General features: G+C 42.8%; 1 protein-coding gene across 1 annotated transcript in view; it reads right to left on the reverse strand.

The window, feature by feature from the left end:
• Positions 1–17,868, reverse strand: part of DSTYK (dual serine/threonine and tyrosine protein kinase) — a 56,005-nt gene that overhangs the window by 12,407 nt on the left and 25,730 nt on the right. Inside the window, exons 3-9 of the mRNA XM_045841421.1 lie at positions 7,769–8,438; positions 4,088–4,320; positions 3,609–3,692; positions 2,825–3,001; positions 2,130–2,259; positions 1,619–1,775; positions 1,053–1,185 (exon numbers count right to left, since the gene is read on the reverse strand). Of these exons, the coding sequence (XP_045697377.1) occupies positions 1,053–1,185; positions 1,619–1,775; positions 2,130–2,259; positions 2,825–3,001; positions 3,609–3,692; positions 4,088–4,320; positions 7,769–8,438 (1,584 nt within the window). The remainder of the gene's footprint in view (positions 1–1,052; positions 1,186–1,618; positions 1,776–2,129; positions 2,260–2,824; positions 3,002–3,608; positions 3,693–4,087; positions 4,321–7,768; positions 8,439–17,868) is intronic.

Here is a 17,868-nt window from a genome sequence, read left to right on the forward strand (position 1 = left end):
AGCTCAACTCCTCTGCAATGAAGAAGGAAAACCACTTGGAGAGTCATTTTCTTTATCATATTGATTTCTCATGGCTCCTGCAAACATTTCTATGGCTTCCAAATAAACTGGTACAAGAGAAATCTGAGAAGGGACCTACCCAGAGGCCCTGGTGGTACCTTTTCCCCCCATTCTACTTAGCTCCGGTGAAACTTCTCTACTTCCTTTTCGGTGGTTATTTTAGGGGAGGGAAACGCAGCATCCAACTGAGGGTACTTCATTTTCACTCAAATAAAATCTTTTGAGAGCTTCTCACTGTCTATAACAGAATTTGAATTTTATGGAAACTCAACATTTTCAGCCCTCTATAATTTGCTCCCAACGTTTCTTGGCATATTATCTGCCCCCAACCCCTGACATTCCCAAAATGAACCAGCTGCTCCAATGGTGACAAGTGCCCTTAATGGCCTTCCAATGCTCTGGGTATTACACTATCTCCTCCCTGGTATGGCCTCTTCTTTCCAATGGCCCAAATTTTAGCCATCAATGTGTACTTATCTAACTCAAACACCCCATCTTCATGGAATATTTCTGACTATAATTCTCTTAAGAGCTCCTAGCAATTATACTTTTTGACATCCCTCTATGGTCCTTAAGGGCTTTGTGCAAAGTAGTCACATGTAGTAATAAATATATATATTGACCAAACAACAAAAACTGGCTTTATACATTGACACCGAGAGAGAGAGAGAGAGAGAGAGAGAGAGAGAGAGAGAGAGAATATATAGCAGAGTTAAAGAAAGTTTTTCTGCATTTCTGAGTAGTCTGAATTTTTCCTACCACCACAGGAGGTAAGACAGTAAGTTACAGTATCTTGGATATGAACTATATCACAAATAAATTCTGAGAAAATTTTAAGATTTTTTGGAAATAAGGGTAATAAAGTTTGATTACTCCAATAATGTCTTCTAAAAGCTAGGAGCTCTGAATGAACAAGAAAGGATGAAAGGCCAGACAGGAAGGTGCTGATCTGGCTGCCAGCTGGATCTCACTCTCTCCCTGCCGGGCCTCACCTTCAGCCCAGTGTAGAGGTCCCGGTGGAGCCGCTCCATAATGAGCAGCACGGCAATGCTGGAGCCCCCACCGTAGTTGTAGTCGATGACAGAACCGTGGAGGTCCACCAATCGCTCATGCTTCGGCAGAGACCTGATGAGAAGGAGAGAGGTCTGGGCTACAGTGCATAGCAGGCCACCACGTGGGAAGGAATGACCTTGAGACCATGCTTCATGCAGACCCACAGGCAGTGGCCCTCAGTAGAGAAAGAGAGCAAAGATAATGGGTTCTCAAACAAGAACAAAGAATTATGGAATCTAAAAATTGATAGGCATTTAGAACTAAGGAAGAAAATCAAATGAAAGGATGAGTGAGAAATCAGGATGTTGAGAAAGGGCAGGGAAAGACAGTAAAGGCCTTGAAGAGAACAGCTCTGGGCCAGACACAGAAATACTGGGTCTACAACATTCTGAGACCGAGGTGTGGAAGGACAAGGCATGCTGTAGCTCTTGGTACAAAATTTATGCCAGACTTCTGGCTTCTTCTCTGGATCTTTTCCCACAGAGGTGAATGAGACCCTACCTACCTCATGTAGTGAAATTCCAAGGCCAGGTCATTCCAGTGCTTCTCATCTGGAGGAACTACCGACTTGAGGGCACAAGGGAAGTGTCCTCCCCAGTTGTCACACAGGTACACTACACCATATTGGCCCCGGCCCAGTTCCTGTCCCAATTTAGGTTTACCTACAAAGTACAGAGACAGAGATAAGGCAGGAGGGATGGGAACTTGCTGGGCAACCTCCATAGGATTCTTAGCTGTGGACCTGCCTAGAGACAGGAAGTCATAATTACACAGGGGGTGGGGAGCTGCCATTCTAAACCAGCATAAAGTAACTTAACTGGTTTGATTTAAATAAACTTTGGTCATGTTATTTGAACTATTTGAAGTAGCAGACCCCAACACACGTCAGGAATTAAAAAACACATCAGCGAATGCTACACAGATTCCCAAGGAAGCAGCTTTGGACACTGGGATTCTCCCAGGCTAAACAGGAGAATCTTCTTCCAATTTACTTGTGAAAAAAAACAAGGACTCACCATGTAGCAAGACATCCTGTAAAGAACGGCTCTCAAGAGAAAGCCTGGCCAGGCGGGGGGCATGATCTTTCCGAACCTTCAGCCACAGGTCCTCAGTTTTCTCCAACCGGCCTGAGTGGCCAGCTTCCAGCTGGGAGGACACGGAAAACAAGACATGACCTGTGAAGTTCCTAGCTCTGGCTTCCTCCCCTGCTATATAGGAATAACAATATCTGCTTCAGAAGGATGACTGTGAGAATTAGGTAAGATGTACGTAACCAATTTAGTTCTGAGATCTGTCATAATGGGCTCTCAACAAGTAATAATTTTTCCTCCTTTATGTGTATCATATCTACCCAACCTCCCACAACACACACACACGCACACACACACATCCCAAAAAGGACAAGCAAATGTCACAAAACTATAAACTAATATAGAAGTTGGACCTTTTCTGTCAATCATTCCTAAAATACTATAGAAAATTCCTGCCCCTTAATTTTCATTCCTTACTCAATGAAATGGGAAGAAATTAACTAAAAAATAACATGAAAAATTTATCGATGAAACTTCCTGTGACATATTATCTTTTAATGGAGTAGAAAATATACTAATGATTTTTAAAACATTATGTGCAGAGCAGAGTAAAATATTACCCAGTAGATGAGGTTTTTCGTTGCTTGATCCAGCTTTCATCTCCTTTCCTACATACCCACCTGCCTCAGGGAGGCTGCAAAGGCCTCATGAGAACTATTGAGCCGGGTCCGGAATTGGCTGCAAATGCTTTTGGCCAACTTGGAGGCACTGAGGCTCTCAATGGCTTCCTGGGCCACCTTCCTCTTCCATTCTAGTGTGATGGCAGGTGGGCTCACCCACGTGATGCGCTGGATGATCTGCCAGGACAAGGACAGTGAGAACAGAGACCACTAGAAAGAACCGACGCCCTTCCCTATCTGAATTATCCATTCTTAAGACAGGTGCCATATGAAGTCTAAGACTGCGCTCCAGTTCCATCTACCTCAAGACCAGGGCTCGGGCCAAGGGAGAGCATTAAAGAACACGAGGCCTCATCTCTGTTGTTCACAAACTCTCGATACATTGCTCCTGGTGCCAGGGAGGGCCAGAAAATCCCTTTGTGGAGTCAGTAATCCCTCTGTGAACTCCACGTAAGAGGCAGATCACATTCCATAAAAGGAACCACACTCGCAGCCTCTGGCATAAAACTCTGGTTCTGAGGAAATATTTAGGTTGGGACAAAGAGATGTGAAGAAACTAGTGAGGCAGTCTTATGGCTCCATAAAATAGCATTTAAACACACCCCTTTTAAGAGTTAAAGGTGGCGATAGTAACAATTACACCAGAACAAGCATGAACCAGGTTCTCCCCAGAAGGAAAGCAAGGACACGTGGCCACCTACACTAACAGAAGAGCCTATGGCAGTGACTAGGGTTCATGTGAGCCAACTAAGGGCCGAACATTTTTTCTCTAAGCAACCCCTACCTGTTTGATTTGTTCCCACAGCATCCTTGTAACTGAGGACCCTGAGTGAAATGTGACTTCAACATGATAGGCAGCATTTAAAATCTGAAAGAGGACACACAGAAAATAAATATGTCCTGAGTGGCTTTTTAAAAAATGCAATTAGAGATATTTACTCCAAGAACATAGTCTGGTCTCAAGGTTCTCAAATTTAACCCCCAATATATATGCAGTGTCAATGCAAGTTGATCACACATTTTGTGGCTATTTGGGAGCCTCTTCTTCATCTTCTTCTTGCTCACTGACTTAATTGCAGTTGTATAGTTCATAAGCACTTACTACAGGCAGTGGTCGTATGATAGGAAATGAGCATAAATAAAATTCTAAGCGGATCAACAAGAAGTTGAAAGGGAAATTTTTGGCCTACTTGAAGTTGGACTTATGCGTGGATTCTGTTTCATGTGTTATCCGGGACACGGTGTCTTACACTCTTTGAGTACCTGTTTGAGATTATTACTGGTGATGTGAACTGAGACATCCTGAGATTTCTCCAGGCTCTGCAGACACCGTTCTAGTGTTCCGACAAAACTCTCACGTAGGTAATCCACTGAACTGATCAGCTTGTTCGCCACCGCCTGATTCAGCTGGGAGATGATGAGTTCCTGGATCTGGCGCATGCAGCATTTGATCTCTCTGGTGCCTACCGGTTCCCCATTCTCAGGGACAATGATATCTATGGGGGCAGAGAAATAAGTTAGTTGGCTGTTGAGGGGAAGGGGCAGGCATACCAAATAAAAACATCTCTCAAGCCAAGGAGCTACCACAACAGCTACAAAACAGATGATTGGCTGATGAACTCTGACCGACCCTCAGGGTGATCAGGGGCCATGTAACCCTCAACTACTTAAGGGAGCTAATAATCCTAAGAAGGAGCAATTGTGTCTAAAATAAGCCTATTGACTTTGTTAGCTTTTTGGTCATATTTATTTTATCGAGAGCAGACTCTTTAAAAGCACTATAGTAATTTACACACATAGTCTAACTTAATCTTCACAGTAGCTTTGTCAGGTGGGTATTACTGTTTACAGTTTTAGATCAGGAAACAGCCTCAAAGGGAGGACGAAGTGGGCCACTGGGAAGAGGATGGTACAGTTAGGAAGTACTACAGCCAGCACTTGAACCCAAAGCTCATGAATTTCAAAGCCTCTGATCTTTGTTGTTTCTCATACCACCTAGCATACTGAGAAAAATCCCAGAGACAGGAATTCAGTTACAATCAATTACTAGATAAATAAAAAGTCAAACTGGAACACTGATTGTCCCCTCCATGCCACTGCCACTTCCTCTTCCCAGGATTAGAAACTCTGTTTCGTAGCTGGAGGACAGAAGCAGTTAACAGAAGATAAAGTACCTGCAAACACTCCACTCCTAAAAAGGCACTCTTGTATTTACTGGTGGAAATTTAGTGTTACCTCTTTGGAGGAAATCTGTCAACATCTATCAAAATTCTAAACTAACTAACCAACAACAACAACAAAAACCTATATAACCTCTGACCTAACTACGCTGCTTCTAGAAGTTATTTTTCTAGAAATATACCCTTACAAGTCCCAGAGATATATATGTATAATGATGATCAATGCAGTACAGTTTGTAATAGCAAGAAAATAAATAAATAAAAGAAACAAAGAAATAGCCTAAATGTTCATCATTAGGGGAATAGTTAAATAAAATAAGGTATAGATAGCCATTACAAGATGACCAATTTGTACACACATCTCATAAAAGAGACCTTTTCATCAAAGGTCTCCAAGATATGAATTAAGTGAAAAAGCAGCAGGCAGCAGATATGGAGGAAAACTGGATGACTAGGGATAGTATGTCTATACCTCTGAGTTAAGTACCATGTATACAGTACTTAATATATAGTCTTAATAGAAATCTGGCTCCACAGAATATGTTGTAGATCTCTTCTAAATCTATTTATCATTGCCCCAAGAATACCCAGAGAAGACTCAGAACAAGGTAAGAAGCAAATTTATAAGTTGTGTCTAATATATAGCCAACCCAGTAAGTAGATCCACAAAAACACAATGGAGTTAACAGGGCCAGATACGTGATCTGCTTGTTTCCAGTTACTCCCACATCTGCTGAACTAGCCATTACACCCCAGACACCAAATGTGATACGCCTGGCAATGACGGACAATCGAGTATTTCACTGTCTGCCCAACTTAGCTGCCCTGTGTATACTATGACGTCAGCACTGCCAGTCCAGGGTCTTTAATGACTCAGAAGACTTCCCAGGATTTCCACTGCAAGTGAGCATTTCTTAGCAACTCCTCCTTACAGTAGGAATTCAACAAAGAGGGAATTTTGTTAATCTTTACAAAAACCGGTAAGAAATGAAGCCTCCTATGCTTGCTAAAGCCAACCATGTTTCCTTTGTATCCGTAAGTTTAATGGCCACATACCATCACTCACATACTCATTCAGTCTCCAAAGAGTTACTGTAACAGACTCTGCGTTATTTGCTGCAAGGGATATAATAATAAGTCCCAGATCCTATTCTCCTGCATCTTCAGGATTTTAGAAAAGAGAAAAACATAATTGTTAAAAGCTAATAAAAAAATGAAAGTGAAATATGTCAGACATTTCAATACAAATGAAATGCTGGAGTTCAGATGAATGCAATGGTTATTAGCTAAGAAAATCAAAGACAACTTCATGAAAAATGTTACTTGGAAGATGCCTTGAAGGGCAGGTAGCATTCACAGACAATAAAAGACATTTCAGGTTTCGGGTATGGCATGAGCAAAAAGAAAAAGGGGCATACAGAAGATGACAAGCAGTAGAGAGCACCTGAAACAGAAATTACATGAAGGTGCACAGTAGGGAATATGACCGAAAAAGCTGGTAAGGGCTAGGCTTTGGAAAAATCTTTAATACTAGGTGAAGAAGTCTAAACTTAGTCTGTAGGAACAGGGAGCCAGTGAAGATGAACTAGAGAAAGGAGAAAAAGGTGTCAGTGAGATCAACCAGGTAACAGTAGTTCAGTCAGACTAAAGAAGAGGGAACAGAAAAGCAAAGATTGATATAAAATATGCGAGAAGCCTCATCAGGACTTTGCAACCAAATGGAAGTGGACAAAGAGAAAGAATACAGCGAAAGGCAATGCTGAGGATTCGAAGCTGGTTACGAGAAAGATAGGGGCATCACGTAACTGGGAACAGATTGAGAAGCAGTGAAGCATGGAAAAAAAGAGTATGGGCTCAGGAATCAGACTATATTGACTCAAATTCTGCCTCTGCAATTTAGGGGTTATGTAACCTTGAGCAAATTACTGTGTAAGCCTCAGTTCCCTCATCTAGAAAGTGGCAATAAGTATAATTCACCTTGGGAGGTTGTTTTTGAAAAAACAACCCCCCCCCCAAAAAAAAACATAATGCCCTTAGGTCCCATGTCAAAAACTCTTGAAGAATTAAGCAGTCTCGAGCACCTGTATTTTCAAAACCCCTCCCAGGTGATTTGGATATACAGCCACTGTTGAGAACCTAAAGCATAACTTGCAAACCATGCCATTCTAATGGTGGTAGAGTTCATGTTTGGTGCAGGGAAGTCTATACAGCTGTCAGTACACAAAGTCAGCAGCACCTAAAACTTCAGACACCAAAAGACTAACCTCTGTGGCCCAATCTTGTTAAGAGCCATTTTAAGAATGGGACCACCAGAAAAGCTAAAAACACTACTTTGGGAAAGGCTCCTAAGTTGGGTTTCCAGAGCAGCCTGAAAAAAAAAAATGGAGACTCACACACAAAAAGAGCCAATAAGGAATGGGCTACACCAAAGGAGCCAAGGTTAAAGCGTGACTTAGTAACATTCTTCGAGTGGCTCTTTTCCAGCTCCATTAAGGTCAAGGGGCTCCAGATATAAACTGGAGATTAAAAAGCACTATTAGGATGAATTTACCAGCAGTTGGGCTGATAGTCCTGGGAAGGAATGACGGTGGCATCTTCCAGGAATGTCTCCGAGAACAAGAGGCCACACTGGCTAAATGACTCCCAGTAGGCGCCTGCTGGTGACAGGGCGTAGATGAGAGAACCCTGAGGTTTCTCCATTCCCAGCTGGGAAGGGCAGAGGGTCCTGTAGTCCTGGCACCCCACCAAGTGTTCTGGGACCTACCTTTAAACTCCATGTTGGCCGCGTCATCCAGAAGCTCCTCCTTCATGGTGTTGAGTGTCTCAACAATCATGTCCTTCATCTCCTCCTGCTTTCGGTTGGCAATATTCATCAACGATTCATATAACTCATTCTCCATTTTTCGAGTATATTCCAGGCGTTTGGGAGTAATCTGCAGGTCCCGCTGCATGTCAAAGGCCTGGTTAATGAAGATGTCAAGGCAGCAGCAGTGCACCAGGTTCAGGGCCTTGGCTCCATCCACCAAGCGAGCCTGCAGCACCTGGTGAGAAAATGTGCTCAAGTGTCTCAGCTTCTCACTTTGTTCCACCAACATGCTCTGAGCTTTCGTGTCCTGGCCAGAGGACCCACAGTTGCAGTGACTGATGCTCAGATAGCCCAGGTCAATTAGCTGGCGATGAAGTGGTGATCTCTCATTCTCCATTCTTTTGGTGGAGGAGTCAATGATCTCTGAGCCCAACTTCGGTACTTTGAAAAAGAATATGGGAAAAGAGAAATACTTTCGGATTTCCTGAAGCTCTTGCTCATCCCTCTCGGATAGTTCATCTTTGTGAAGCGCATAGGTTATCACAGGGAAGAAATCATTCGCCAAGTCACCCAGAACATCCACTGTGGGCCGGAGGCTTTGGCATGGTGCTACCACAATGTCCACATCCTGGAAGGGTAACGAGGTCATATCAGCACTTCAGGGTCAACTAATCCTTGCCTCCCCAAAGTCCCACACTGAGACCAAAATCCAGATCCATAATGGGGCAACTGGACTTTGGGGTGCCCCCAGTCATCTTTCCACCTCCTTCATCAGTTACCAATACTCATCTAGAGAGAGTGAAAAAACAAGTAAGTAGAAAGCATGGCAGTGTCCTTAGCCATTTCAGATGAAAAGAATACTTTTTAGTCCCTGACTTCCTTTGCTGCTTGGAAACTCACAATTCTCCCTGATGAAGAAGACAGACAAACAGAAGAAAGAACTATTACGGAAGCTGTCCGACTGAGACTGAGTCTGCCTGGAACACTCCCCGCCCCTGCACCCATCCCACAGCCCCATCCCCACGTCTCTCACTCGGCTAGCTCTGCAGCAGCCTTTCAACCTTGATGTGTACGTCACGTCACACCCTTACAGAGGCTTTCCTGTGACATGATCCCAAAGCATTTTTCTCTGCCTCTCCTTTTCTTATTAACACATCTAAAATTTATTTATTTAAAACACATTTTTCCCCTTTAGCCAATAAACGCTTTGAGGGCAGTGACTATGTCTATCTTATTCATGATTATAACTCCACTGTCCATAATAGAGTAAGTCCTCAATATGGTTGAATCAATCGAGCTACAGCAGACTAAAAGCCAGGCCTACCAACATTATTACTGTCCTATTGTACGAGTCTGCAGGTGTCCCAAAGTCTTAGCCATTTAAGTACTGGAAATACCTTTATTCTCAGGACCACGTGGTATAGCAGAAACTAAAGTCGGCCCATCCAATATTCAGCCACTGCGTTATTTGGGAAGGCAATGTCCTCTACAGACAGGGGTGGCAGACTAAGCATATGGGTCTGCCAGGAAAGCCCTTTAGAGAAGATTTGATTCTCCCAAGAAGTATGCCTGTTGGCCTTGCCCTGCTCACCTGGAGCACAGACGTGGTATCTAGAGCAGAGGTGGTACACTGCAGCTATAAGGTAAACCTCAGTGTGGACCCAGAGTTAAGGAGCATGAAACAAAAAAACCCCAGGAGCCTGGAAACCTGATGACCACAGAGCTGCCACATAAGCCCGGAACTGCATAGCAGTTCTTAAAAATTAACCTGTGTCTTATTTAAAAAGCCCCTGCTTTTCTGACTGCCTTTTGCATTTGACTGAACCCAAGTTCTTAAAGTGAGTTTCAAGAATGATCTCTGGTTTAGAAACAAACCTTCTACGGGTCCTTTTCCTAGGCAACAGCTTCTGCTTTGCATTTTACTTCTTCCCTGAGGGTCCTGAAGCACTCCGGAGCATGTACTTCTGTCTGCTGCACATGCTGCTCCCCTGTATCTCTGAAATGGGCTGCTGTGCCTGGCATTCCGGACCTAAGGGCTGACCTGCAGACTCACGCCTGTAGCACCACCACAGGCACACTGACTCCTGACGTCTTCAGGCATCTACAAACTCAAAATCAATCCTCCACTGCATTCCAGCACATTTTACGTGCTAGAACTCAACATAAATCTGCCCAAGTTTGTGTCCTTAATAGTTATCAGATGTTGAAATTTTACTTTATTTGAAATCTAAAAAATATACAATTTGTTTAGTTTCTTTCAGAGTAATATTCTGTTTTCATTTTTTACCTTATTTGAGCAATGTGTATTTCTGATGGAAGATTTTCAAATATCAAAACCTAGGACCTCTTGCCTTTTTGATCTCCTTCTCTAGATTAAGTAAGAAAGAACTAAGAAATGCCAGCCTATTGTTTCTCATACTGTGTGTGTGTGTGTGAGAGAGAGAAAGAGAGATCTCTCCCATTCACAGCAAAGCATAAAGGTTTCACCTTCCCCAACAAAGCACTAGTAAGTTTTATTCTAAAGTACGTCACATAAGTGCCATTTGGCTGGCCCCTTTTAACTCTAAAGCTGAAAGTGTTTTTAGTATCTCACCATTTGTATTTGAGCAGACACTGCATAAATCCACCTATTTTCCACCCAAGCCTGGGCCAAGAAGAAATCTGCTGCGTCATCTGTGCCTTGAATTGCATGAAATGTTTTCTGACTGGAAGATTCATCTGACACTCACCATGCTATTCCAAACAAACCCTCTTTCACTCCCTTGAGTCACACTGCTAGAGTAAGAATCATTTCATGAGGCATATGGAAAAGGTGGGTAAGAACTTGTAACGTTTAGAGCAGAACATACAACCACCTAAATGCCAATATTATAATTTCATATAACTAGAAAAAGACTACAAGAATATCTCAAGAAATGAAAATATAATATGGTAGAGAATTATTAATGAAAGTGTTCTCAAAAACATTTATTTTAAAATTACAAAGCTGTCTTAAATATGTACGTTTTAAAAGATGTAAGTCGCCCTGACTGGTTTGGCCAGGTTGGCTGGGCACAGTCCAATGAAGCAAAAGGTTACCGGTTGATTCCCAGTAAGGGCACATGCTTGGGTTGCAGGCCAGATGCCCAGTTAGGGGTGTGTGAGAGGCAGCCAAATGGTGTTTCTCTCTCACATTGATGTTTCTCTTCCTCTCCTTCCCCCTCTCTAAAATAAATAAAAGCCGAAATATTGAAAACCAAAGTAAGTATTGTTTAGAAAATTTTCAGGAAGAATTTTTATTTGCTTGTTTATTTGATAGATTTTGTTAAAATTCTAAAATAAATTTCCAGGTTTTCCTCAAAGGACCATCTTGTGTGTGCAACAGAACCATTGGCCAAGGCCGCCAAGTCCATTTGTAGAATCAATATCCTTTCTAAGACCTGGCTGACTTGACGTGCTCAGGGATGCAAATTCATTTGTTTTAAATGGATTCAAGGTTTTTTAATGGGGGGGTATTACCTGACATGCTGGCACCTAGAAAGAACTTGTCTACTCCTCAATACATCCTGTACTAAACAAGAATGGACAGAAAACAAGTACCATGCGCTCCTCCCCGTTCCTCAGTAACTTGTACAGTTGTCCTCACTGTTCTGTCATGACTTCTGGAGGACAGGAAAAAAGGGCTGCTGGCTGAGCCCTTGGCAGGAGCACAGATTAGACCGGAATGCGATATGAGATTCTGCAATACTTATGGTGAAGGGATGACTCATGCCTCACAGTTATAAACAAAAAGGAAGTCAGCACTGTCTCCTGGAGACAGGGAGTAAAAAAAATAACTGATAGAGGACAAGCCAGACCTGTTCTGGGCCCCATCATGACCACCTGCGAGGGAAGTCTGACCTCAGAATGCCTGTTCCATGGAAGGCTGTGTTCCTTCCCAGTTCCTAGAACAGTGCCTGGCACTTAGTAAGCATTCAACAAATAAATGTCAAAGGAATGGATAAATAAGTGATGCCTTTACTACTTGCTCAAAACCACTTTCAATAACCATGAGTAATCCTGGCCGGCTAGCTCAGTTGGTTAGATATGTCAAGGTTGCAGGTTCTAGCCCTGGTCAGGGCACATACAAGAAGCAACCAATGAATGCATAAAGTAAGTGGAACAACAAATTGATGTTTCTCTTCCCCTCCCTTAGTTTCTCTAAAATCAATAAATAATTTTTTAAAAATTAACCACAAGTAAAATTTCCTGCCTTTCAACCCATATCCCACATATTTATCTGGAATTGCTGTCTGCCTCTACTCCAAGAATGATGCAGTGAGTGAGCATTTTGCTCCTAACTCTAATCGCAGGGAAGCGTGAGAATACCCCATACTTCCATTTTAAGTCACAGTAGATTCCTACAGAGATTTCCTCTGTGGGATGCATTCTGCACAAATCTATGGGATCTACAAATGTTGACGTTACCATCAATTTTCTTCGTAAGATTGAGAATGCAAGAGAGGAGACTGCTACTCTGCAGACACCAGAATTCACCTCTTCGGTTTTGTTTTTGATGTAAATGCCACTATCTTAAATGCTAAGAAGGAATCACGCAGCTGCTGAGGAGGCCTGACAGCTCCCTAAGATGGCCAGCTCCACTGATGAGAGCCCTGAGCTCTGTGTCCATGGCGCGTGGCTGGCGTCCGTTTCCAGCCAAGAATGGCCACGCTGACTGCCGCTTCAGACAGAAGGCGGCCATGTCCTCGGGTAGGTCACAGCTGTCTCTGCTTTCTCTGCAGGCCTGAAACCTCAGGTTTATGTCACACAAAAGAAAAGAACACAACGATATAGTTGTCCTGACTTGCTCCCCCATGGACACATCCTCAACTTCATCCCTGTCCCCAAATTCTTCCCATTTTTACTGTCAATTCTCTCATGCAGTTCTCATAGGGCAGCTGAAAGGCAAGGGTTTTTTTTTTTTGTTGTTGCTTGTTTGTTTGTGTTTATTTTTACACAGGATTAATTCTTCTTTATTCTTATATAGCTCCTGGAACTCATTATTACTCTTAAATGTTATTTACATATTAAGAAAAACACCTCTCTATTCTTGTTACATTGTAGAAAATACCTTGACTCTTGTGGGTGCAGTCTCACAGGGGGGCTGCAACTCCAGGGCTATATCACGCCTGCCTCAGAAGCACCTGGGACTGGTCTGAAGCCAACCCAAAGCTTTATGCAGCGGTCAGCATGGAATGGATGCAAGCTCATCTCCCTACTCAGTACAAGTATCAGTATGGTAACTCAGGTGCCAGAAACAAGACTTCGGAAAAAACACAACCCCAACCAAATCCCTAAACTAACCACAGAAAGCATGATGCTAAAAGTGGGAATATATTTACAAACCCAAACACTCCAAAACAGGGGCTCTGCACCTCAACTGATAAGCATGGAGCCCTTAAGGATCAGAACTATCTTCTCTGCATTTCATACTTCCTGTCTGTAAAAGACAAGTTTACAAGAATGTACTGAATGGACACTTCACATTCTACCAATGGATATTCAAACACCCACAGGTATAGGTAAAGTAGGAATCTGAAGCTTTTTTCTTTTACCACTTACTATACCCATTGAGAAGGAAAGAGACAGACAGACAGACAAAATAGTGGAAGAGAGAAGGAGGAAGGGAAGACTTTTTTTACCTATTAACTTTATGACTTAGCTTTTATATTATTTGCCTTTCTATAACATTTCTCTTTTTTCATTCTATTACAAAAGTATTTCATAATGAATTATGAAAAACTCTGTCTCTAGGTATAGGAGAATCATAATTGTAAGTAAATTAGAACCAGGAGGACTCAGGTTTGACAAAAGGAGGGAGTTCCAACAGGGACAGTTCTCAGGGAAGGGACGAGTGACAGAGATTAGGCAATCCTCTTCTCAAGGACACTGACTAACTCACACAAAGGGAGGAGGGAACTGGCTTCTGCGCACCAGACACTGCTGGGTGCTTCACATACACTCTGTCATTTAAGCCTCAACTCACACCAGTCCTAAAAGAGATGGCTAACTGCCCCCATCTCACAAATGAGCAAACTGAGCACCAGAATGACACAGTCAGTTCTAAGTGACAAAGACGGGCTATGAAGCCAGGTCCACCTGACTACAAGCACCATGTTTAAATAACTGAAGGTCCACTGTTCGTCAGGAACCATCTGTCAGGTACGTTCTGAAAGAGGAATAAAGGTCGGACAAGATGATTTCAAGGATCCGAGCAATGCTTGTATTCTGTGTTAAGAAGTATATGCTGGCTGCAGAGTAAAGGCCCTGCTACGAAACAACCCTACAAGGACGGGGTGAGATATCAGAAAAGAAGTCAAGAGAAAATATTTTTCATAGTCCCAACAACAGTTTCTGCACAGTGACAGTACTTCCGACCTCTCAGTCTCTGAACTGGGAAAGATTCCCTACTGGCCCGCCACCCCCCCCCCCGCCCCCCTTCTCAAAGGGAAACACTAGCAGATTTCTGAGACAGGGAAGAGGGAAGAAGACATCTGGTGCAGGAAAGAGGCAGGCTCCCAGAAAAGGGAGAAGACAAAAGAGGAAGATTAAGATTAAGACTGATCTTGGGACAGGTTTTCTTCCCAAGAGCCAACCTTGGAAGGCCAAAAATTAATCACTGGAGGTGAACTGAGAAAACTGTTCTTAAGAGATATCAAGGCTTCTCTAGTGAACACAGGGATTTCTTTTTTTTTAACCTTGCCTCTAAACTACACATATCCTTAATAGGTAAGTTAACCTATAATGAGTGTTCCCAGGTTTCTTGGCAAAAAACAGTGTATGCAGGACGGTTACATTTCATTATGCATGTTAGTGTGCAGTAGGGGAAAGGTCAGAGAGATGCTAAAATCAAAGAACAGGACTATTGCCTAGAAGAGATTTAGCATTTGCCTGAACCTCCCAAATCCTTTTCTTTTTAAACATATCACTTTAGTTTCCCTTTCCTTTTGATCCAGAAAACCTCGGTTTCTTTATTTTACTATCTCTTGAATATCATTACTTCTCTGTCTCATATATGTTATCCCAACTTCATTTCTTTGTCTTGAAATGGCCAGTTTTGGCCTAATTTCATACACTTTCTCCTCCCAAAAGGATCTTCTTGCCTTAAGAACCCTCACCCAGATGTCTTTCCTACTTTTTACCAATCAACCATTATCTTTCGATTTAGATATATTCAAGAGAAGATATGGTATCTAAGAAAGTAAGCAACATACAACAAATTTACTTCTATAAAGTGCCATATTAAATGCCAATAACTAGACAAAAATTGAGAGAAGCTAACCTTCTAGCAACAAACAATATTCAGAACAAACAGAACCAATAAGCAAAACAGAGAGAGATTCAAAACAGACAGAGCAGGCCGATGGTTTGGGGGGGGGGGTGCGGGGGGGGGAGGACTGGGGGACCTGAGGGACTGTGCAAAGGAAAAGAAATCACGGCAGGGACAGCAGTGTGATGACTGGGCGGGGGCGGAGGTGAAGGGGTGGATGGAGGTGGAAAAGGGTATGAAGGGGATAACTGGTAATAAAAAAATACAATAAAAAATAAAGCATTAAAAAATGTTTAGCCCCAACTGGTGTGGCTTAGTGGATTGAGCACTGGCCTAAGAACCAAAGGGTTGCGGGTTTGAATCCCAGTCAGGGAACATGCCTAGGTTGCAGGCCAGGCCCGAGAGGCAACCACATATTGATGCTTCTCTCCCTTTCTTTCTCTATCCCTGCCCCTCGCTCTAAAAATAATTTTTTTAAATCTTTAAACATTTTTTAAAAAACCATTTGGATTTAAAATTTTGTGTAAACTGTTGTCATTTTAAGTAAGATCCTTTATAATGATTTTAGCTTGTGAAAGTGTTAACTGCTGAGAAATTTAAAATATCAACAATGTCTGTATAACAAAACAGATTTTTTCTATCGAAAGCTACTGATTGAGGATTATAAACAGAAAACTTTTTAACTCCAACTGGTTAATGTTACAAATAGTAAAAAAAAAAAAGTTTACTTGCTAGTAGACCTTTCCTAGAAACATCAATCTACTTCAGTTCACTGAAATACACCCTACCAGACATCACCATGAGCCAAAAAAGGTGTTAGCATATGGCAGGCTGGCTGCCAGGTGACACATACATCTGTCCAAAGGGCTGGAGAACACCTGGCAGGGACGGGCAGGCTGCTAATAAGAGCAGGCCCGCTGGGGGCTGTGGAACAGCCCCGGGGAATGAAACTGCACTGCTGGGACGCAGGGATCGCACCTCAGGCCAGGGAGGTTTAATCCTCTGCACTTCTGTTCATTCCTTTTCTTGCAGTGTTCGTCGGAAAAAAATACACATGCACCACACACATAGACTGAGATGACTCTGAGGCACACTGCTGGGGTCCACTAGATTTACAAGAGGAAAAAAGAGAAAACGAGGCGGGAAGATGTACGTGCAGAAAGGGGTGGGGTGCAGAAGGGGAAACGTGTCTGTACACGAAGACAAAAGCAGCACACATGGTGAGCGGCGAAATGTGTTGCCAGCTGTAAAATGACTTTGTTTGTTTTGTGTTTTTTAAAATTTAACAATAAACAAGGTTTCAGAAACTAATGGCTTGACATGTTCCTCTAACAATGAATTATGAACCAAGAATCTCAGGAGACCCAGAACTGAAAAGCTGAGAATGCCGAGTACTGTGGGTTCGCTGGCCTATTCCGGAAAAACTGAAAAGGGTTCATTTATGGGGACTTGAAAGTAGTGCGTTAGAAGGACGACCATTGTATGAGAGGGTAAGGAAAACTTCTGCTTTGATAGTTTGACAGCTAAAAATGAACCTTCATTTCCCTTAATTCAATCTTGGTTTCCTTTGTTCAGTGTTTCCTTTCTTTACCGCCCGCACACCCCAGATGGAAGGGCTGCACAGAGCTAGCTCGCTGGTCCTAAAAAGGGAGCCCAATAAAAAGATCTTTCTCACCAGCACGAAAATCTCCCAGGTGGCGGGGAAATGCCCCCAGCAGCGAGCTGGGCATGGCTGCTGTATTTCACGGGGACAGGAGCCTGACTAGAGATAGGGCGGCCCGAGCTCCACCAAGGCTGCTAAGGTCACTCTGCGGCTCCACATCAAGGGATTGTAAACTGTGAACCGTTGGGGCCCGTTGCTATTTCTACATCAAAACCATAGAGAATAAAGCAGACCCGGAGAAACACTGGCTAAGGAAGCCTCAGAAACCACATGAAACAGAAACAAAGACTAGCGAACTCCTCAAGAAAAGAGAAGACTATTCCTTAAGCAAGAATGTATACTTCAACTGTATGGAGAGAAAGCTGTTTGGTATCTCAGCACGGGCCAGGAGCGGGGCTGGCAGCTCTCCCGGGAAGGTGGGTGCTCAGACGTGCACCTGGGCAAGGCTCTCACTCCCCCTTCTCGTGTCACCTCCATTCATGGAGCAGAAGTAAATGGGCATCAAAAATGGAAATCAATAAAATAAATAAATAAAACATTTAAAAAATGAAACCAATAAAATGAAGGGGCACCAAGAAACCAAATAACTTGCTCCCCCTGCAACGGTTCTGCTCACATTCTAAGCTTGCTTTTAAAAGGCAACAGCAGGCAAACTCACCGCCCCACTTAGAGCGGGCGTGTCACCTGTTGAACAGGGTGAGCTGCAGGTCACAAGGTATCAGGCCATAGCACCAATTTAGTGGTTGCTACCATTCGTTTTTTCAAAATGAACTCAAACAGAATAAAAAGGAAAATATCACAGTGTTTTGCAAGAAGTATTATTTCATGAAACTATTTCAAATGTACATGTGTACATATGTACTGGGTCCTGTTATAAATTGTTATTTCTTACAATGTTTTAAAATCTACAAGTATGAAAATCACTGAGCTACTGAAAACTGGAGAAAACCAGACCAGGGCAGTATACTAGAGACAGATCATGTACAGGTCAAATCCTTATGACTTGTGAAGAAGTCCATGGGTCACCTGAGGATGAGGAGCCTCAGTCAATATACAAGAATTGCTCTCAGAGTGACCTAAGAACTCTCGCAATTGTCCCTGAGCTAA

This window comes from Phyllostomus hastatus, unplaced genomic scaffold (genome assembly GCF_019186645.2).
Source record: "Phyllostomus hastatus isolate PE091 unplaced genomic scaffold, TTU_PhHast_1.1 phas_contig_36, whole genome shotgun sequence".
NCBI lineage: Eukaryota > Metazoa > Chordata > Mammalia > Chiroptera > Phyllostomidae > Phyllostomus > Phyllostomus hastatus.